Source organism: Mugil cephalus, chromosome 20 (assembly GCF_022458985.1).
Source record: "Mugil cephalus isolate CIBA_MC_2020 chromosome 20, CIBA_Mcephalus_1.1, whole genome shotgun sequence".
In the NCBI taxonomy this organism is placed as follows: Eukaryota; Metazoa; Chordata; class Actinopteri; order Mugiliformes; family Mugilidae; genus Mugil; species Mugil cephalus.
The window spans coordinates 9,314,857-9,336,595 of record NC_061789.1 but is presented as its reverse complement, the minus strand read 5'-3'; the positions used below and the strand labels follow the sequence as shown (position 1 = coordinate 9,336,595).

Below are 21,739 nucleotides of genomic sequence, written 5' to 3'. Positions count from 1 at the left end.
TGACGGACAAACACATTTCAGACGAGTAAAGACGTGTTCGTTCAGAAAGAACGTTTTTTTAAATCAGCAAGTTTTTAATGATGTAAAAGAATTAAATAAAGATACAGTGCATCTGAACCTCCGAAGTTATTATACATATTTCAATCAGTGCTTTCAAACTGAAAAACCGATGTGACACCAACATTACACACCTGAAACCGCCTCCAAATAAACCTCAGCTGTTCCTGATTTGTCTGACATCCCCTTTGGCTGCGTGTTACTACGGGGGCCACGTCTCACTAAGAGCTTTAAGGGCATTAACGAGATCTCATTAGAAAGGTATCGCTCAAGTGAGGGCTGTGGAAATTTTCCACGCCGCTGGACAGACCACGGTAACGCGGTGCGTGTTGCGCGGGCGGAGACAGCCACCGAAAAGTGGAGAATATACACGGACGTCATACGAAACTGAAGAGAAGACGAAGAGAAGACTGGTGGGGAGGCCGTCAGTAAAACTAAATGAGCTGCAGCTCCTTCCTTTAAAGCTCCGGTTGCTCTCTGTTCTCCTCTTTTTCTTTGACGTGTCAGGCTGAGAGACTTTCATGCAAACGCGGTGCTGTAGTAAAATCAAAGGGAGCTTCAGCTCAGGAAAAAAAAAAACAGGAAAATCAATCAATATTTGCTGTGAGAGCAGATTGAATCTGCACATAAAGATTAGACTCTCCTCCATAATCAGCTGTTCTGAACTACAACTAAAGTTTCAAGACACACGCAGCACAGATTTGAACCAGTTTGTTATACTAGTACACTGAGTTAACTCATATAAGCACGTGACCCCGCGCTGGAATATCTGTCCCTTTCTTCTTCATGTCTTTTATTCCCTCATCTTTGTCCCTGGACGCTGCTGCAGCCAGAGGACTGAACCGAGCCACAGGTAGAGACGGCGCTGAGATGAATAGAAAGGCTTCTTTTCATCAAAGCGTGAGTGAAAACAGAGGCAGAGCTCAGAGGCCACCGAGGAAGGAGAAACGCAGCTTGATGCGATTCACATCGGAGTGGATGGAAGGGGAATAAAAAAGAAAAAAGAAAAAGTAAATTCAGGGACTGATGTCGCTGCAGGGCCTGCAGTGTGTGACGGGGGATGGAGAGATGAGGGAGGAGAGGAAAAGCCTGGCTTTAAATTCCACGTGATATGAGACACGGTCCCGGTTGTTGGCTACGGTCCGAGGCAGCAATGTAAGGTTCTTAAACGCAGACGCTTTTCAGTTCACCTCCTGTGAGCAGGTGATAACAGGTGATTCCCCCGGTGCCGTAAAATGAGATTTCTCTCTCGTGGAGCGACGTACCTGCTTGGCCTCGGCCCCCCGTGCTTGCCTCTTGCTGGCCAGCTGGTTCTTCAGGTCCCTGATCTCGGCCTCCAGCAGCTGGATGACCTCCTCGTAGTCCTGCTCGGCGGTGCTGTTCCGCCGCTGCACCACCTCGGCCTCGGCCGCCTGCAGGCGGCTCTTCAGGCGGGTGTTCTCCTCCACGGTCAGACAGGCTTTCTGAAAGGGAGGGGCATTCAAAAAACGCACATCGTCAACATCGGCGCGAGTCTGCGACTCGGGCTCGACGTCTAAATCCCTGCCGGCGTCTCACCTCTGACGTCTTCTGCAGCTCCTCCTCCAGCGTTTTCTTGCTGTGCTCCATGTCCTTCAGCATCACCTGCCGAGAGAGGCGGGAGATGAGGCGTCATCAGGTGAACACGAGAACCTCCGCAGCTTGGACGACTTCCAAGGAGGGAAAGTGGCCAAATGCCACGGTGCAACTCCACTTTCACGTTCACAGCAAATTCCGTGACAAGCTCTTTAATTTGACGCCCATCTACATCTACGATAACCGCTTATATCTTCTGCGGCTACGATGCAGTGCAACCACTGTGCAACAATTTCATGCGACAACAAATGAACCATTTGGTCTAAAAATGATGAAAAGTTAAGAAGCGACGTCTCGTGCTCGCTGTGACATTTCCTGTCTGTTTATTAGGGCTTAAAAAACAAAACCTGATACAGACACTAAGACGTAATTTATCTGTGTATCATGCTGTGTTGATCATGCGTGTAAATTAGTCCGTAGACAAATTAGCCAGAGACTCTAAACGTCACATTTTGGATCCTACGTCTTCAGTCACTTTTCAATTTGCCCCTCGGGTTGTTTCAGCGTAGCTGTGGAGCTTTAATTAGAGCCGCCACCCAGGATACCTGAACAATAGGCTTTACTTGGCGAGAAATTGCAAACAATTTAACTAGATCCGTGACTCACAGCGGCACGAGGCACGAGTACGACAGAGTTTCTAAGCAAATCAAACGCAAACATGCGCAGCTTTACGGAGATTTGGCAGCCTCCGATAAAGGCCCTCGTCCGAGAGCTAAGCGACTCCGTCCGGCGGAGGAAGATGAACGTTGGATTGAGGGTAATTAATTCTGCGACAAAGCTGCGACTACGGTGGCTCAAGGCCGGAGCTAATAAGTTGGCTTCGACCGTAAGCTGCAAATCTGGCCTTTCGGACTGGCTCCGGGCCCAAACGGCGGCAGATTAAACGCGTAAACAATAGTAAGCGAGGATTAAAGCGCGAACGCGTGCAAAGAGGAACCTTTGAAAAATGGATGTTTGCAGGTTAAACGCCCACTTTGTGTGTGTGTGTGTGTGTTTGTGTGTGTGTTCACCTTGAGCTGCTTCATCTGAGTCTGCAGCTGCTTCACCTCCGTCTGGAACTGCTCCATGTCCTCGCTGCTGTAGCTGCTCTCGGACTCGTACGTCTGCAGACAGAGGCGGTTTCTGAGGCTACTGAACAGCCAAGATGCTTTTGGATGTTGCTGGTGTTTGCGATGGTGTTTATGTGTGTGTGCGTGCGTGCTGCTTACTGGTGAATGGAAGGCCGACGTGTCCATCAGGCTGGCTGCTTCGTGGTAGGAGAACGTGAAGGGGTCCGTCCCCAGACCCAGCTCCTCCAGGTTCTCCTGGAAGATGGTCCGGGTGGCCTCCACGAAGTCTGCGAGGTGGAACGAGGAGCACAGGGCGAAAACGTTTATCGCGGATAAAAGCAGGGTAACCAAGGCAACCGGGAGAACTTTAAACACACGTGAGGACAAAAACAGCTGGAGGGACGTTCGGAGCCTGGCTAAAGGAGTGCAGCCAGCTGACGGACAGCGCTGCCTCATGGTTACACAACGTGACATCGCCCGCCGGTGACACAACCAGAAAGCGACATGTGAGCCGTCACTCGCAGCCTGTGCTTTGACAGCATCTCAACACGGATCTTTCACCTCGACGATGACACGGCTGGAAGTACGTGTGACCTGTTTCAGTATATGTGTGCGTGTGTGTGTATATATATATATTTATATGTGTGTATATGTGCTTCACCTCCGTAGGCCACGGTGCCCTGCGGATCCGGGGTCAGACTCTGTTTCAACTTCTTCCTCTTCTCGTCTGTGACATCCAGCCCGAGGAACGACAGAGCCTGAGAGAAGAGGGACGGAGACGAGAAGGTGAGCAGAGACAAAAGAAGAAAAAATAGGTGCACGTGGAGATATTTTTTTTTACCAACGTGTCATTGTGACGTCATTTGTGAAGATTAATTATAGACAGACGTCAAACTGGAGTTGTGGCGTTTCGCAAACGAATCTATTGAACAGCTCTTTAAAATGAATCATGTATTTGCCAGAATACTTTTGATATAGTTTGAAAAATCATAAACAGATAAAATACGTTACCCCCAGACTTGGCATCATGAAAATAAATAAGTAACAAAATGAGATTCAATGTCTCTTTGAAAGGAACTGATCCATCTCTACGTCAAACTGCGACTCTCCGTTGTCCTTCTGCATCAAATTAAAAGTCTTGATCCTCATCATCTGGGCTGTATTAGCTACAAACATGTAGTTTTGTGACGTCAGTGGGATTCAGACACATGTTGGTCCATTTCAGTCCTTGGAGCTGTGACAAAATTTTGGATAATCTCATCCTAGTTGACACAATAGTGAATCCCTCAGATTTAAACAGCGTTTAAACGCTGTCATTTAAATAACCACTTTATCTTTCAGAGTTGGTAAATGAGCTAAATATTGTCCTCATTTAAAAACTCCTATTCTCGTACCTTGTGACTTCTCCTCACCTACTGCAGTTTTTCTATAAGTACCCATAATCCATCTCTCTATAGTGCACTTTTTAAAAAGGAGCCAGTGGATCAAGAGAGAATCGTGCCTTTGTTCAACACTTACACTCTGTGTGACTCTGTAATCCCATAAATGAATTGGTACATTAGGGTCAACCTAAGGCCGGACAAAATTCAAATCTGAAAAACGGAAACCGCGCTGAACAGAGACGGTCGAACGGAGAACGAGGCCGAGGAAAACAGAGCTCATCAGCCGAGGGATGGGAAGATGGGGGGGGTGTGGTGGTGGTGCAGAGAGAGAGAATGTGCTGATGGCGTAAAAATAACGTACAAATGAGAAGAGCAAGTGTGATAACGCCAGCCAGCAGAGAGAGATCAATAATTAGATGAGGAGAGGGTGGAGATTAAAAAGTGCTACAACTGTAAAAAAAAAAAAAAAAAAAAGAAATAGTGAGATTATTCCTTAGTGCACATTTGCTGCAGGCATTCTTTTATTTTATAAAAATTAATTAGGGTTGAAGCGTAAAAAATTACAGATGCTTCCAAAGAACATGTGAAGTTTAGTGTTTCTGCTGTGATCTGTCTTTGTGCAAAACGGAATGAAAATCCACCATGTTGATTACTAGATGAGAGCCAGACTGTGAACAAGCGTACGGCGACTCGTCCGGCCAAAACACGGGACTCACCAGGTCTAACTTGTCTGATTTGAGGCGTATGTACGGGTCCAGCGTTATCTTAGGTTTCGCCCCCGTCGGCGACCTCTGGCTGGTTGAACCTAGAAGACACAAAGACACAAGAAAGGAGAAAAGGTGAAGATCAAGACAAACAAAAGTGGAGATGTCTCAAAAGACTTGGGTAAGAAAACCAACACTATATGCAGATAATGCCACTGTGCTACGAGCCTGTAAACAGAGTGTGGGGAGTGTACATGAGGCCACAGGGCGCCTAGTAAACAACTACAGGAAGAGAAATATCATTGGATAATCTGTAATATCTGAGTGCGTGGACTGATATTCTCGTGGGATTGTGGTCAAAGTGGGTGGCTTTAGTCATAGAGGAGTCGTGTGTGTGTGTGTGTGTGTGTGAGTGTGTGTGCGTGTGTGTGACAAGCAGATGATTAAAAAACAGAGGAGTGGAAGAAAGGTGGATGATTATATGGATGAGAGAGCGACGAGGGCAGCCAGCCAATGCCTAATATTAATTTGATGAGTTTGCCTGTCCCAGATTCGTGGGGCTGCTTGGTACCGGGTTGGTGATCTCCAGGCAGGACCCCTGCTGCGAAAGGTATGAGCCGATTGCAGAGAGACTGTCCTCAAATCGACCTCATCTCACCAAAAGGATTTACACTTTCTCCCTTGACCCCCCTCCCCATCCCACCCCACCCCACGCACACACACACACCCTCCTGACTCTTAGCAATGATTAAGAGTTACAGCTTAAAACACTGGTTACATGCAGAAACCACTGCACATCATATCATATTCATCATGGTAGATAAAACCAATGCAAATACCATTTAAAATGAGTATTTATAGTCTGACTCCTAACCCCGGCCCCAGCTCATACCCATGCACATGCTGATAACCTAGCCCATGCACTAGCTCTAGCATTAGCGTTAGCCTTAACCTTAGCCTTAGCCCTAACCCCAGCTCATACCCATGCTCATGCCAATAACCTAGCTATAGCCCTAGCCCATGCCCTAACTCTAGCATTAGCGTTAGCCTTAGCCCCAGCTCATACCCATGCTCATGCCGATAACCTAGCTATAACCCTAGCCCATGCAATAGCTCTAGCTTTAGCCTTAGCCTTAGCCTTAGCCCTAACCCTAGCCCTAGCCCCAGCTCATACCAATGCTCATGCCGATAACCTAGCTATAGCCCTAGCCCATGCACTAGCTCTAGCCTTAGCCTTAGCCTTAGCCCTAGTCCTAGCCCCAGCTCATACCCATGCTCATGCCAATAACCTAGCCCTAGTCTATGCTCATGCCCATGCCCATGCTCATGCCCTAGCCTTAGCCTTAGCCCTACCCCCAGCTCTAAGCATCTTAAATCCAACAGTCTAGGAGAGACACATTTAAATGAAGTTTGGGATGATTTTTTTCATACATGTCTTCTATGAAACATGATTTGACCCAATGTGGTATTCTAAACAGCACCCACTAGGCTTAATCTTGGCTTTCAAAAACATTTTGAGGAACTTCTCCATCTTTTGATGGGTGTCAACAGGTCTCTGCTAGTTGTGTCTTCTAGCTTTGTCTTTGCTTCAAACTAATCTTTGACATAGGTATCTAGTGCAGATAGGCTTTCTAAGGCTAAAACTATTTTTTACTCCACTTCTCCTCTCAAACAGGAATATTACTACATTCATAACTTATATTGTCAAAGATTAAAATGCCAACCCCTACACAAACACGCAATGAATCAAGAAAGTGCTTTATTTTATTAAATTAGAAAAAAAAATGTACTGCCTTTATCTGGTTCACCGCCTAAAGTTGTAAAACATTTGAACTCCTTTTTCTTCTATGACAAAATTTTTGATGTAACGTTTTCTCGAATCAAAAAAACAAAATCAATAAAATATTAGAAGTTAATTTTAGGAGCTGTGGTGATTGGGATGTGATAACCCAAAAGCTCACAACAGCTACTAAATGAACTATGTAGTAAGCATTGTTTCTTAGCTCTGATAAAGGGTCTGATCTTGATTCATTCCAGGTCACTTCACAAAATAAGCTTTAACCTTTCGACTTCATACAGCAAAACGCAACAAATCACCCTTCCACAGGCATTTGGCAACAGAACCAGACTGAGGGGGGGCGGCAGTCTGTGTTGACCGGACATATCGTCACAAGTACATTTATCTCCCTAACAGGATTGAACACCCCCTGGGCCTTTGGGTCAGAGCAGACAAACCAGAAGTCAAGGTCAATTTACCCAAGGCGATGAGTATGTGTCATGTGTTGACACACAAGCGCTAACCAGCATCACTGACAAACAGACCTGACACTAATTTCTGAGAAAAAACTTAGAGTATTTACAGTGAATTGGTGCACCTTTCCTTCCCTGTGACCTGTATGATAATCTGTAAAACATATAAGGGAGAAAAAATAAATAATAAGAAAAAAAAAATGAAAAAGTGGGCTAGTCATTATTTTTATATGCGCACCTCAACACAAAATGCTGACATCTGTCACGGCTAGCAACTGGCTTAACCAATAAGAGCCTGGCAGCGAGCTAAGTGGTCACAGCACCTAGGAAATAACCTTGGCTGGGGTAATCCCGGCCAATAGGATTGTGACAGGCTGTCGGGTGGCTTTCAGCCGGTGGCCACGGGCGACCCTTAACATTAGAGCTGCTTGTTAGTCGGAAATCTTTCAGTTTCAATATTACGCACTTATCACTGTGCAAAAAGTGGAATGAATGATATTGTTTTCAGTCACTACGTTCAGAAAAAAGGTTTTTAACGTGTGCTTGTTGCCAGTTCTAAGATATAATTTAACTAATAAATGAGGTTATGAGTGGTCGTAGGGCCACAGCTACCTGGATTGTTGATCCTTGACTATTGGTTGTTGTGTAGCTGGTCTTTGTACCTCTTTATCTGACCCTCTGCCGACCCATGGACAAGGAAAAACTGTCCAAATTGTGCTTTCCATCACCAGATTCTCCAACTTTTCTATTATTATTATTTTAAATTTATCAGACTTCACACTTTTTTATATATATATATATATATTTATATTTATATATATATATATATATATATAATTTACAAAATCAGAAAGAAAAACTAAAGCAAGCAAGAACAATGACCGCTGTCCCAGTTCCAGATCATTTTTTTGGTCATCCTGTCCTCTTGCATTTAGACAATACCGTTTCATAACCTTAATTTCTCATATCTTGATCTGACAGTGACATGGCTGCTTCAGCAATCTGCTTCTAATCATAGCTATCTCTGGTTTCTGTCAGTCAGCGTTTACCGTTCATCGTGTCTTCCTCCTAGTATGGACGAGGTTTGAGAGCAGCGAGGGTTTGGGAGGCGGTTCACTTCCGTTTGACCACGAGGTGTCGTCTTGACGTTCAGATTTTTATCTCCACTTATAAACGGTTCGAGCATTAGCGCCAAGGATGAAGAACACACGAATTTGGCTTCAGCCACTATTATTAAAATTTTCCGTGATGCCTTTCATTCCCCTGCACTCCGAGGTCCCCTACTGTGCTGCAGTTTTGATCAAATCCCATTCTGTCTTCTCTCTAATCCCCAGACGCTCCGAGGAAGCAAATGATCCCCATTTTTATTTTTTTTTTATTTTATTCTCAGATCATCTGGATTTATCTAATATGTGTTTGCAGCTCTGAAAATCTCAACTCTGATTTAGTAGGGGTTTAATGGTACTTTAAATAATATTTTATGACACAGCTGTATTATATAAGAGATGTGGTGAAAATGTATTATGCGTATGTGTGTGTCCACAATTACAATCCACAATTACATGCACATATGGGCAGTAAACCATAAATGTAAACAGCTCAATTATTTCCTAAAACACATGGATATTGGGGATTTTGGAAAACTTGACACTTACAGTGTATTTATCTGCGGCTCACAAGAGTTTCTATTAACAGGTTTTGGTCAAAAATAGAGCACTTATTCTAATAAAATATATCATACTTTGGTAGAGACAGCTCATGTTAAAGTGATATTCATCATGTTGGGCTTATCTTTTAAGCTGCATTGTGTAATGATGATAAGTAAATACATAAATAAATAAATATCTCCCTCTGTACACTGTACTATGCAGAGCTCAGTTCACAGCCCATATTAGGACCAATAGGAAATGGAGCATGCGCAAGGTGTCCTACCTGAAATATGAATATCTGGAGGGCAGATGTCAGGAGAGGGTGAGGACACTGGTGCTGGCTCCTCTGCACAGATCTGCACAGAAATCAGACATATGCACTTAGACACTGAAACCATTTACAGATATAATAACAATAATAATAGTAATATCAATAAGAGATGTTAGTCTCTGCTGAAACCATGTATGGCATCCTCCACTGCGGCACCTGGTCGTGATTAACTGTATCACTGCGTTTGGGGCATTTCCTGTTTTATTTTGTAAGTTACCAACTCTGTCCTTTCAGGTGTCCTCTATTCCTGATTGTCAGCTCTGCCTGATGTGTTTCACCTGTGCCTCATTGTTCAACCTTGTATTTAAGGCTCCATGTTTCTTTCCCATGTTGGCAGTTCGTCTTTGTGTTTCATGTCATAGACGTTGGTCTCTGACGTTTCCTAATGTCATTTCCTAATGTGGACTTTTCTGGACTTTGTATTTTCGTCTGCTTTTTTTTTTCTTTAAATTCAAGACTTTCTATCCACCACCATAGACAGATTCACCCACAACTGACGAAAACAAAACAAAGCTCACATTTGAAACTGGACAAAATGAATTATATATGCCAATTTACATTTCATGAACTGTTTTAAAAAAAAATGTCGACTCAAAATAATAAATAGACATTTTGCTTGCAAGTTTGCATGCAAAATATAATGTCTAACTATTAATTGCTACACTATGAATATAAAACCTGCAAATTAAAAGCCATGTTTTTTATTTCTTGACGAATAAATTGGTTCCAGTTATAACTCCTTCTTTCTGTCAGTAAGCTGATCCAGGAGATGTTAGGTGTGCTCTAAAATGTGCTTCGGGAAACAGCGGCCTAATTATTTATATATTTTTGTTCTTTTTTTTGTGTGCTTGTTGCTGCTGCACAAGCAACAGAATGCCGTGTAATCCACTAACTGACCTCGGGAGATCTGATGTGAACTTTTAAGCGTCCAGAGTTGTAGCTGTTGCCTGCGGCTCGTTGGACCCCGTTGTGGAGAGACGTGCTGCTTGGAAATAGTCCTTTACCTGGTATGAAGGCTATCTCCACTGCACTCTCTTGGCTGCAGAGAAAACAAAAAATGCAACATAAAAACTTTGAGATTAAAGCATGTTCAGTGGCCTACGTTTATAGTATAAAGGTAGATGGGTACATGTGGGAATTATGTGAGCATCAGTCAAAAGGACATCGGCACAATTTCAGGAGAAAATCAAAAGTTGTTGGTCAAAAAGCTCTTAATGTGGCATTGGGACAGGTACTTTTACTGACTTTAGTTACTCAGTAAGGGTTTTACATCTAATATAAGCACCACTCACTTGAATTTGACTTTGTTCAGCATGCTTTTGGCCTCCTCGTGTGTCACCCCTATCAAGGACTCCTTATTAATGGCAATGAGCTGATCACCAGGTCTCAGACGTCCATCCTGCACAGAAAGACAGATGCTTTACATATGCTGACATAAGCAAAACACACATTCCTGGTGCCAAGAATCTCAGAACCTATCCAAATATAGTTAATATCAGGTATTTGTCACAGCAGGAAACATGTAGCCACTGTCCAGGGGCTTCCACTGTTTTATGTCTGGTGCGAGGGCGAGTTCCCGGAAACACGGCTCAGGCTCCCACAGAGAAACAACCACAAATAAATCCCACCCATACTTGAAGGGAATATAATTGGCTTTGTATTGCATTAAGATATCATACGCCAGCGCAGTGGTTGCAGAGCATGCGCACATACGTTATCCAGTTAAAGTCCAATTAAAAAGTATACATGCCGGTGAAAATTGATTTACAATCGCATTATCTGGGTGTCTTAATCGGATAAGGAAAACTCCAATTTTAGTCGGAGTAATGTGTTTACATGCACTTACGCTGTCCAGTTAAAGTCGGATTAAGGGAATAATTAGTTTTTTTGCGCGAGCTGTTAAAAATGTCACAGTGAAGACGATGATGTCGCACTCATCCATCACGATACGTTGGGTTTTCTACTCAGGATGACTCAACGCCTACGCTGATGATCCACAATTGTACCTGTCAGTTTAAACTTCTCCCTTTCGCTTTCACTTAAACCCTGCTAATCTGCTCTAACCCATGACAAAACATTTGGAGAGGTGACAACTCTCAACAGTTCAGGGTTTTGGGACTCGTTTAAATTAAATTCAAACATGTCACCATAACGATTTTGTGAATGAGTGGCTACAGTGATTAAAGATAGCATTAAGAGTTTAATTTAAATATAACTACACACACTGTATTGTGCACATAGTGTATATATATATTTATAAATATATAAATTATACATTTTTATATATATATAATTCAAAACAGCTGTCAAGTTCTGAACAAATAAATAAATAAAAATAAAGCCATACCTCTGCACAACATTAATCCAGCCATCTGTACTCGAATTTCCTTTCAGGGAGTTCAAGGGGCCACAGCGCAGAAGGCATCCTTCTTTAGTTTGCCCCATTTAATTTATACGGACTCAAAATACTTAAAATGCAACTGTGTTACAGAAAGGTCACAGTTAAGCAAAGCTGTATGTCTGCAGTCTGTCATTAAGTCTCCCGCAACATTATACGTTAATGCCGGACTCCACTACACAACGGCTACTGTCACAGACTCTCTCTGTTTCTCAATCTTCTGCTTATGGAAGCAGGTTGTCCATTTCCTCCAAATCCCAACCCTTAATCCCTTGTGCCATATAGGCAGCAAGCTAGCATTTCATGCACTGCAATTCTCTGTATTAGATGAGTCAGCAGGGGGGGATTATGCAGTCATGCATTTGTCAAAACTATGGCCGTTTTAAGGCGGCAAAATGCAAATTCAAAACAGGACATTGTGGACTAAAGTCTGGGACACTTGTGATCTATCCCCTTGTTTTTTGTGGTTTTAGATAAATGAGCCAATAGCCTGATAAGGCCCATAAAGGATTTTCTAAAGATGGCAAATAAGCGGTATAAAAATGACACCTCTTGGCTGGGCTCTTGTTATGGTCTAATTTTGAGAAATAGAGCGAAACCTCAGCAAAAATATATACATGTATATAAGTGTGATATCTTATAGCCAAGTGAATTAAATGCATGAAAAATCTCAAGGCAGCGCAAGGCTGGCTGTTTGGTACGAACATGTATCATATCTATAGCGCATAATAAAATCCTACCCTTAATGTGTCAGTGCTCATAAAAACTGAAAACTACACAAGACACCCGATGAAGTTAAAGCAGAGAATCATCTGCCTGGAAACAGATGCCTTCCAGTGTGCAAAGTGCAAGTGCAGATTCCTATATTTTCTGTCTCCACATTTTATATTTTCCTCCTTCCCTTCCTTGTCATGTCGCCTGTTTTGAAAGTGAGTGGGTGGACAGAAAAGGCGAGGAGGATGGGATTTGGAGAGTAGAAGCACGGGAAGCACGAGAAAAGGAAGAAAGGCAGATACCATACGTGCAGACGTAAGGATTTATAGACGGAGAGTCTTCACAACACGCTTCTTGCAAATGTCATCACTGTTATTTTTATTCCACGACAATATGTTATGATTTCCTGACCGATTTGAGGCAATGTGAGTTAAGTTTGAACATTCCCAATATATTATACTAAGGCTGGAACAGCATGAATCTCTGTGAACCAAACAGCCATATGATGTTTGAGAAGTAGGAGGACTCACGTAGAAGGTTGCAGTAACCTAACAACTGTGACACTATCCTCCTACAGACAGAGCAACCTTTACGTGCGCCAGTGATGTTATGAAGTCGCACAGTCCAGTACTTGTTGTCCCTTTTCTGTAAAGCGGAAAGGACTGAATATTCCCTCTGACACTCTGGCTGTTGTGCAGAGCTCATCTATCATGTCTACCGGCATTTTTGCTGCCAAGGTAGTTTGTTCATTCTCACATCAACCCTTACTGGACCAGTTCACTCCAGCACCAGATCCGTCAGAATTCGTCTTAGAGCAATCAACCGCTCTCAAGTTGTTAAAGAAAACCTACATATATAAAAAGATTAATAGATGCCCCGTAAAGAACAAAACCAGCAATAGCCTACAGTGTATATGCAAACAAGTGCAAATGTGTGCAGGATTCATGGATTCATGATTGACCTTCACACTTGCAGTGTGTTTGTTCTGGTACTCTAGCAGAGCGGCACTAATATAATGTCAAAAATATCCAAGTTTAATATTTTTTTAATCCGGACTGAATTCCTAAATCTTGGAAGAGGTAGTACAGAGGGAAGCTTTGCAAATGCTTTTTGCTGGAACGCTGTTGCATAAACGCAGAACATCACAGAATTAATGTGCAGAATCTGCGCTCAGATCTCGTCACCCCAACGAGGCAGCCAACTGTCTGCACCCAATGGTCTGACATCCTTAAACAGTATCACAATTAACTGCAAAATTGCATGACAGAGATTGCCAAATGTACTGTAGGTATATGTATTTGTAGGCTCAATGCCCTAATTAGACAATTTACTGGCAGGATTTGATCGTTGTGCAATTTTACACACTCATGCACCACTGACTACTGCTTTTTAAGCTGAATGCAGAGAAACCTTTGAACAAAACTACTACTTGCTTGTTGAAAATAAACACAAATTGCATATTTTAAGAAATTTCATGAGTCCTACATCTAAAGTGAAGCCTCAGATTTGGTGATATCCTCTTCTGGTTGTTCCATAAACACTAACAGGAACATGGTAATCTCAGATTCAGATTTACTCCCAAGACCTCAGATACTGTGAAGTGGTATAAAAAAAAAGCCTTTGTTTGCACTAAACATCATGTTAGAAGTCAGTTAATGTTCTGCCTGTTCATCAAATTACTTTCCAAAAGCCTGCGGGGTGTCTGAATTCAATAAGTTCGTCTGAACAGACATACATTCATGCATGCGTGAGTGGAGGTGACAGGTTGTTGTTGTATTAAGACATACAGCTAGTCACAGAAACAGGATCAGCAGCTTTTGACCTGAGCATGGCTCAGCAGTATTTTACACTAATCTGAGGCCAAAGCTGCAGAAGTCTGCACCTGCACTCTTTGCAATCCCCTTCATCTTATTCCCTCTCTCCCAATCCTTTGCGCCGTGGTGGATTGTGAGGAGTCCCGACTCTTTCCGGCATCGTGACAGCTTAATTTCCCTACAGTCAGGTGGTCCCTGGCTGCTGCACTGCATCCATCTCAGTCATATTTTATCCAGTGTTCCTCACGGCGTTCCAGTCATGGCTCAAGGGATGCAGCAAACTACCGAGCTGTCAAGTCGCTCAAGCAACAATATGCCAGGAAATCCTGTAGGTTGGATCCTTAGCAAAGACTGAAATAATGGGTCCATAGTCCATCACACCTTGTGCTGGTTTTAAGTGGGAAACCATATTCAGTATGTGGAAAGATAATGGACTGTCCACTCTTTTCAGACATTTACAGTATTTATCTTATTACTTTGCAGAATTAAAACATTATGATAATTTCTTTCCTCTAATATCTGCTGTTTGGTGGTTTTATTTTACTCTGTGTATTTCAGGCCAGCGGCCACAGGTGCTTCTAAAGTTGTCGTAGGTTTGCACGTGAGCATGAACGGCGGTTTGTCTGTTTACATTCAGCCCTGTGATAGACTGGCGACCTGCCCGGGGTGAGCATCTAGAGGACAGGCGGCAATAAATAATGGATGGATGTGTTTTCATTTCTTACCCGATGACAGTCTCCTCCAGACAGAACCTCCTGGATGAAGACGGCGGGGCCGTCAGGTTTGTTGGAGCCTCCTCCGATGGTGATGCCTAAGCTGCCTGATCGTGCGACGGAAATGAGCTGAATCACTCCTTCACCTGGGTGACTGAGAAACACAGTGACACGTAATGATGTCAGTCTTTATGTTTCCGGACCTTAGTGTGCTGGAAATATTCAGTAATCGCTCAATCATTGGTTAGGGGTTAGGGTTAGGGTTAGGGGTTAGGGTTAGGGTTTAGGGTTTAGGGTTAGGGTTAGGGTTTAGGGTTTAGGGTTAGGTCCAGCGTGCACTGCACTGACTTTCTCTGAGCAGGCAGGCAGGGAACAACGCGACACAAGGTCAGTCCCGTAATTCCTCATCCATGGATGGATTGTTGTTTGGCCTCATGAATCTAAACTTAGCTAAGATTAGCAAAAGATCATGCTTCGGCGAAACAAAGTTCTTTGTTAAAGCTATTGTCTGGGTCATAGTTGCAATGATAAACACGTTTAAGGAAGGATTACAGCGAAAGTCCTGCGCCGGATCCTCAGCGAAGCTCCTTGCTTCTCCTTGCCACAAGCCAATATGATGTTTATGACTGAGTTGAGTGTGTGTGAGGAAAACAAAACCGTCCTTAGCGTTGTTCTCATGGGAAATCATTGAGCCGAACTGAGCAAAATACACTGGTAGTGTCCTGACATAATGTACATCCCTGTATAATGAGGACAACATTAACATAACAATCACTTTATTTTCACTGAAAGTAACTTTCAGAAAATGTTGTTTTCAAAGGTTTAGACGGCAGCTGTTATGTTCAGTTAGCATTTACGCCTTCCACTTTACACACAGTGAAGCCACGAAAAGCCACACTTTTCGTCACTGTCGATATCAACCGAAGAACAAGATACAATTTAATTAACAGAAACAGAAACTTTCTATTCTATTTGGTGAAATTGAAAAAATATCTATTTCAGCGTAACTGTAAATAAGTTGAATGTTTCTTTCAGGCTACATTACAGGTCTTCAACAGGGGGGCAGTGGAGGTACTGCGCAAAATCTTGATTAGACATTTTTTATATATTCTTTCATTTTCAAATTTAAATTTCTTTAAATACACATCAACACGAATTCAACATATTTTAGTAAAAGGATAAGGGATAGCTTAATATTGAATGCAAAATGATAATAATACTGTATCGATATACTGGTGGAGTTTAATATAGAACACATATAGTAGGTAGGGGGTCCCTATTTTATCTCTCCATCAACTGCATGGATCCTTGGCCTGAAAAACATTGAAGACTCCTGGTCTAAATCCTTGTTGTTGTTATATTCTATGATCCTTTGTTCTGGTTTAGCTGTGTAGAGTGTCGAGGTGCGGATTATGGAACAGACACTGATGGAAAATCTAAATTATTAGTCTTTAAATCACAACTTGATCAAACTGCTAGAACAAACTCTTACCTGAGGGAGCGCAGCATGGGCCCACTGTTGTTGTACATGTTCTGAGAGCCGGCCGGGCTCAGCAACAAAGGACTCTGGGAGCGGGACGAGGAACCAGATGACGTGCTATCCAGGTAGCGGCCTCCTTTGGATTGACAAAAGGACACAAGACACAAGTATTCAAGCAGAAAGATTTTAACATGTGGAGTTATCTGAGTGGAGAGCAGTGCGGGGAATGAAGTTGACACACTTTTCATTTCTGATCTAGCAGAATAAAAGCACTCATCGGTTTGCCGTGACTACAGTAGCACTGAGGCTCACATTTAAATACATGTGCCGTCCTTTCAAATGTTTCTTAAGCCTGAGCGACTCTCGGCATAATACCCAACATGCTGACCAACCAACTGCGGAGCAACCCAAATATCCCCCAGACTTTTTTTTTTTTCTTTTAATCCACTGCTTTGTGTCGACATCTGCTTCCTTCCTGTCCTCGCAATCACAGGTAAATCTCTTAGGGAGGTTATTCACGCCGCAACTCAAAATAAAACGCCATGGCTTCTTTAATAACACAACTGTGTCAGGTCATATGTTCGCACCACGAGGGTCCGGTTGCAAAACTCTTCAAATGACACTTAATATCAGCATTTAAGCGGTTTTCACTTCATCAATAGCACTGTGATGCCAAAAGTCTAAGAAAAATGGCAGCAATGTCCAAACCTTGGGATTTATGGACACAACAATTGACGCAGGGCTTCTTCAGTCTGCGTCTACATCATTTACTTCAATGTGGAGAGTTAAAGTGATTTTCAGAGCAAGTTTGAATACAAATGTATGTTTATGCAAATTCAGAAGGCGTTTCGTCGCTGGACCGAGACTTTTTCATTTATCTTGAAAAACTGCCTCCTCAGCAAAGTCACCCAGTGCCTCAACATGAAGTATCTGTGACCAAATAAAAGGCTGGTTTATGATAATGTTTCTCTCCTTCTCTTATGGATATTATATGGACTTCAGGCCACCAGCAGCGAGCATATCTGCATTACTATGGTGTGAAGATGCTAATCTGCATAGGAAACAGCTCACACATACTGTAGAGGAAATGACCAACGAAGAAGAACTAGAAGAAGCACAAACATGAGGGAGGACAGATAATGACAGATAAATCATTCCTTTTTTCCCCGCTATAAACGTGTTATTTATGTCTGAAAATGTGCCTGTAGAGTCCTGCGTAGCACCGGCACCGCGTCAGGCTGCAGTCGACCGTATTTTAACCGGTTCCTTCTGGTCTCCTCACCGTGGAGTCGGCACGTATCAACACCCTGCCGTGCAAAGGGCACACAAGACCGCTCACGTGCCGAGGCCCTTGTTTTAACACATCTGTACCAGCTGGCTGCCTCCTTCTAAAACTGAAGCAGATGTTGTGCAATTGTGCAACGGACAAGTGCACTTGTCGAAAGCCATTCTTAAAGGCCGACTTACTCCGTCGCCGCCTTCGGGCGCGGTGCCCCCGTCAAACAAAGTTAGGGCGTTTGGTGGCGCCTGCAAGTCGCTTGATGACGGAACTTTGTTAACCTGGCAGTTCACACTTAATCTTGGTTTGGGAATTCTTCTTCTTTTGTTTTTCTTACATTCAGCTGCAATGAATTGTTTGTGGTTTATGTGATGCACATTAGCAGAAGCACTATTGCATATTAAATCACATTAAATGCATCGCACTAAAGATGACCCCTACCTTGCTGAATGGGAGAGTTGCGTGTTGATCCTGTGCTACCGTTGGACCCGTACTTCTCCAGCAGCTCGGCAAATTCTCTCCTTTACAAAACAAAACAAAACAAAACAGGAAGAGATACGTTAAGGACATGGCCGTGATAAGAGCGTGACTATCGTGCACAGATTAGAGGCGACTGAATGGATTTAATATTTTAAAATATCCACTATTTGATGATTGTTCATGCCACAAGTCTTTGATGTTATCACGGTTTAGTTCAGAGACGCGGAGGCAGCTCTTAATTATCTTGAGTCACGCTTGTTGAATGCAGGCTGACTCGCCTTTCTCGTGTTTTATGTTATATATAGACCGTTTTAGATGAATAATTATTTCCTCTTCTCCTTGTAATCACAGCTTTGGTATTTGTTCTTTTTCACGATTTTCTGCATTTGCATAAAAGGATTTTTATGCATCAATGGTCTTTAATTATGATTAATTTAAGTCAAATGAAGAACACGTTTTTCCTCACAGAATAATAACACTAACTCTGTCATAAAAGAAAAGTCCTTTTATTCTTGAGATCAGAACTGAAAATGAACAAATGTTGACATTTGTTGATATTTTTATATCTGTATGGAGGAAAGGAGGTTCCAAAACATGAAAAAAGAAATAAATAACCCAGTAAAATTAATTAAATTTGTCAAAAATAAACATAATTAAATTAGAAACTGACATAAATTGATATTTCTAGTTTATTTTGCTTCTGTATATGATTAGCTTTTAGTTGCCTGGTTATTCATTTTCCCTTTCAAATTTTTTAATTGATTTATTTTTATATTTTTATTTTTATTTACTTTTAATTTTATTACATTTTTATTTATTTATTTGTGTTATATTTTTATTCTTTTTTTAATTTTTTTTATTTTGGCAGTTCTGGTCCTTTGCACAATAAACATAAAGTAATGTGGAAATCAGTGATGAACAGTAAAGGATTTCAGTATGTTTTGTGAGGAAATGATCATCTTACCACAAAAAATAAATAAATAAATCACATATAAGGACACAGATTTAAATTTTGCATCTTCAGATGTATCTCTGATAAACAGTCACACAGGCTCTGTAGCAGTTCATATCCTGAACCGACAGCAACAGATGATTGATGATTAAATTCGTCATTTCACGTAGTTTATTCTATAATGCACATTTGTGACAGGTGATGCTTTTAGATCACTGACCTGCCTGTAATGTGCTTAGTGTTTGCAAATATTCCTCTTCACAGTGAGATATAGTCGTGTTAATATGTGCAGAGAAGAGCAGCACGATTTAAATGTATTAATTAGCGTTTAATTTAGTTTGTTTTTCATCTTTTCATTCACCTGCTGAGATGAGGAGATGAGAACAGATTAAATATATTTATTATTAAATATTAAATAATTAAACCTCCCCTGCTCATTGTGCATTCACTCTTATGGTTTTACTGACTGGGCTGACACATTTATGTTTTCATAGCAGGAGATTGTACTTGTGTGTCGCTCCCTGTATTAGAAAAACAAATTCCAGTATTACACTTCGGGATGATTTACAATAAGTGGTTTTCCCCATTCATTAAATAATAAACCGTGCTGAGATGGTAAAAATAGCAAAGTGGTGGTAGTAGTAGCCGAGCTAAGCTAGTTGTGACTCGTGTGTGTTTGTAGGGAGAGGGTTTCAAGGGGAGTCACGAATGGACAGATAAGAATAATCCTTCCCCCTCCACTGCTGTCCACCCCCCCCACCCACCTCCCAGCTCCTCCACTGCGGGGTAGTTAAAGCGCCGCACGCAGATTAACACACGAGGCTCATCTCGTCAGGAGCGCTACCCCGGGTTAAGCTCCCTCCCCCTTGTCTGCTGTCACTCATCTGCGTGTACCACACAGAGGGTCGGTGGCGGCTACTTCTCCGCTCCGAGAGAATCCATCGCGACGCGACGGAGGAACAACCACGTTCACGCGTCGCCGCCACATCTTCTCTGAAAACCTGTGCGTCACACCGCCGCTATTACCATAACTGCCTCCTAATTTCTGACATGTATCCCCTCCAACAGCTTAGGTGTAAATCCTGCCCGCGTCACACTCTCCTCAAAACATCAAACTTGTTTAAAACATGTAAATCCTCCACTACGCTCGGCGCCTTCGTCAGCGTTACAGTTTAAACGCTGTGCTGGATTCGGTGGAAGGAAGACGAGGCCTAAGATGCCGACAGCTGGCGCTGACCTTGTTTTCACCCAAACTGTTCGTGGTGAGATTAGAAAATCAGGTTGAGCACTAATGCTAGCGGCCTCATGCCATAACAGAGTTGTCAATACTCAGCTGTTGCATGTCTCGTAGACATATTTTGGACTAATCTGATCACGCAGAAGTAAACAGAAGAAGAGTTTTACGTAATGGTCTGGGTTATGTGTTTCATTGACGTAAGGACCAAAACTTCTAAAGAAAACTTCTATAATAGATAATAGAGTTGTTGTGAATTAAGCCATCTATATTTTGAATGCACGTGAATCCAAACTTTGTGGGCCCACCATCCACCCCAGCAGCCTCTATTTGAGTTGCTATTATGAACAGGAAAAGTGTTGATATCTTTAGTACAGATATGTTATAAAAAGTAAACATACACATTTATTAGTGCTGTTTTTGACGTGTTTCCAGCTGCTTCATCTCGCCGACTAAAAGGGGTGTGTTCAACGGCATAAGGTGTTCAGTAATGTTCCAAAACGGACACTCACAGAAGCCAAACAACGTCTTAAATGTTGTTCTTTCCACTGAATTAAAAGAAAATGCATCCATTTTTATCTGCTGTCTGGCTTGTGTCCATACTGTAGGATCAGCCAGATGAACGAGTGATCTCCTGCACCTACTTATAGGTAGAGTGGGTCCCTACTGGCCCACATCTGTGGGATGACTGTATCAGGATTACGCCCTTTCAATGGTACGACAACAGTCAAATCGGGTGTGTTACCAGCATATCAAGAACACACGTGTTCGTGTCACAAACCAACAAGAAGGAGCTCCAACATTTACGTATAGTTCATCTATTTGCTATTTTTTGCCGGTTCGAGAAATGTACCACTGTGTGAATGTGCAACACTGTGTCCACAGGCTTTGCTTACTTTGCTTCCTCATCCCTGGCTATGAGAAGGCGCATGTGATTGGTTGCAGAGGCTGCTCTCAAGATGTCCACAGCTCTGAGAAACAAACAAGACACGAATCAAAAACACATTAACGGTGTTGCTGCAGCATCCCATCAGTCAGTAATTACTAGAAGAAGTAGATTACCTTTCACTCGTGACTCCCACTAGACTGTCCCCGTTCACCTCCAAGATCTGGTCCCCGGGCAGCAGGTTTCCTGTCAGTGGTAAAACACAGGTCAGAAGGAAAACAGTTTGGGTGTTTCGATAAAAGTCATCCCTTTTAGTTTGAAATGAACCAACACTGTAAAAAAGGGATTTCATGAAAGCAATATAACAAAGAAATACATCTTACATTTTCTTCAGAGACAAGAACTTTGTGCTTTGTGCTTATTTTAAGATTTTTTTTCTTAATAGAAGATGATTTGATTGAATACAAGAATATTTTGCTTATTTCTAGTGATGCTGTTTTTGCAGTGAAGTCAGATTCTTTCCAGAAAACACATCAATGGGAAGTACTAGACACCACAGTACCTACAAACCAAACAGGTGCAAAACACTTTCACACTTATCAAGTATCTGTGGGATGGTCCCACAGGACACCCTCAGAAGACCCATGTTCATTCTCTGATGAGTCACAACTGCTTTGGAAACCTACACAATATCAGGCAGGCGGTCATAATGTAATGCCCGATCAGTGTATTTAAACACTGTCAATCCAAAAT

At 42.4% G+C, this 21,739-nt stretch overlaps 1 protein-coding gene across 3 annotated transcripts in view; it reads right to left on the bottom strand.

Moving 5' to 3' along the window:
- The window catches only part of si:dkeyp-72e1.9 (syntaxin-binding protein 4), a 52,322-nt gene that overhangs the window by 3,431 nt on the left and 27,152 nt on the right, over nt 1–21,739 (bottom strand). For all 3 annotated transcript variants that reach the window (XM_047570862.1, XM_047570864.1, XM_047570863.1), the window contains exons 4-17: nt 21,163–21,232; nt 20,997–21,071; nt 17,876–17,955; nt 16,168–16,291; nt 14,688–14,829; nt 10,329–10,435; nt 9,934–10,075; nt 8,989–9,061; nt 4,819–4,907; nt 3,382–3,478; nt 2,880–3,007; nt 2,682–2,774; nt 1,615–1,680; nt 1,323–1,520 (exon numbers count right to left, since the gene is read on the bottom strand). In XM_047570862.1, coding sequence (XP_047426818.1) covers nt 1,323–1,520; nt 1,615–1,680; nt 2,682–2,774; nt 2,880–3,007; nt 3,382–3,478; nt 4,819–4,907; nt 8,989–9,061; nt 9,934–10,075; nt 10,329–10,435; nt 14,688–14,829; nt 16,168–16,291; nt 17,876–17,955; nt 20,997–21,071; nt 21,163–21,232 — 1,484 coding nt within the window. The remainder of the gene's footprint in view (nt 1–1,322; nt 1,521–1,614; nt 1,681–2,681; nt 2,775–2,879; nt 3,008–3,381; nt 3,479–4,818; nt 4,908–8,988; nt 9,062–9,933; nt 10,076–10,328; nt 10,436–14,687; nt 14,830–16,167; nt 16,292–17,875; nt 17,956–20,996; nt 21,072–21,162; nt 21,233–21,739) is intronic.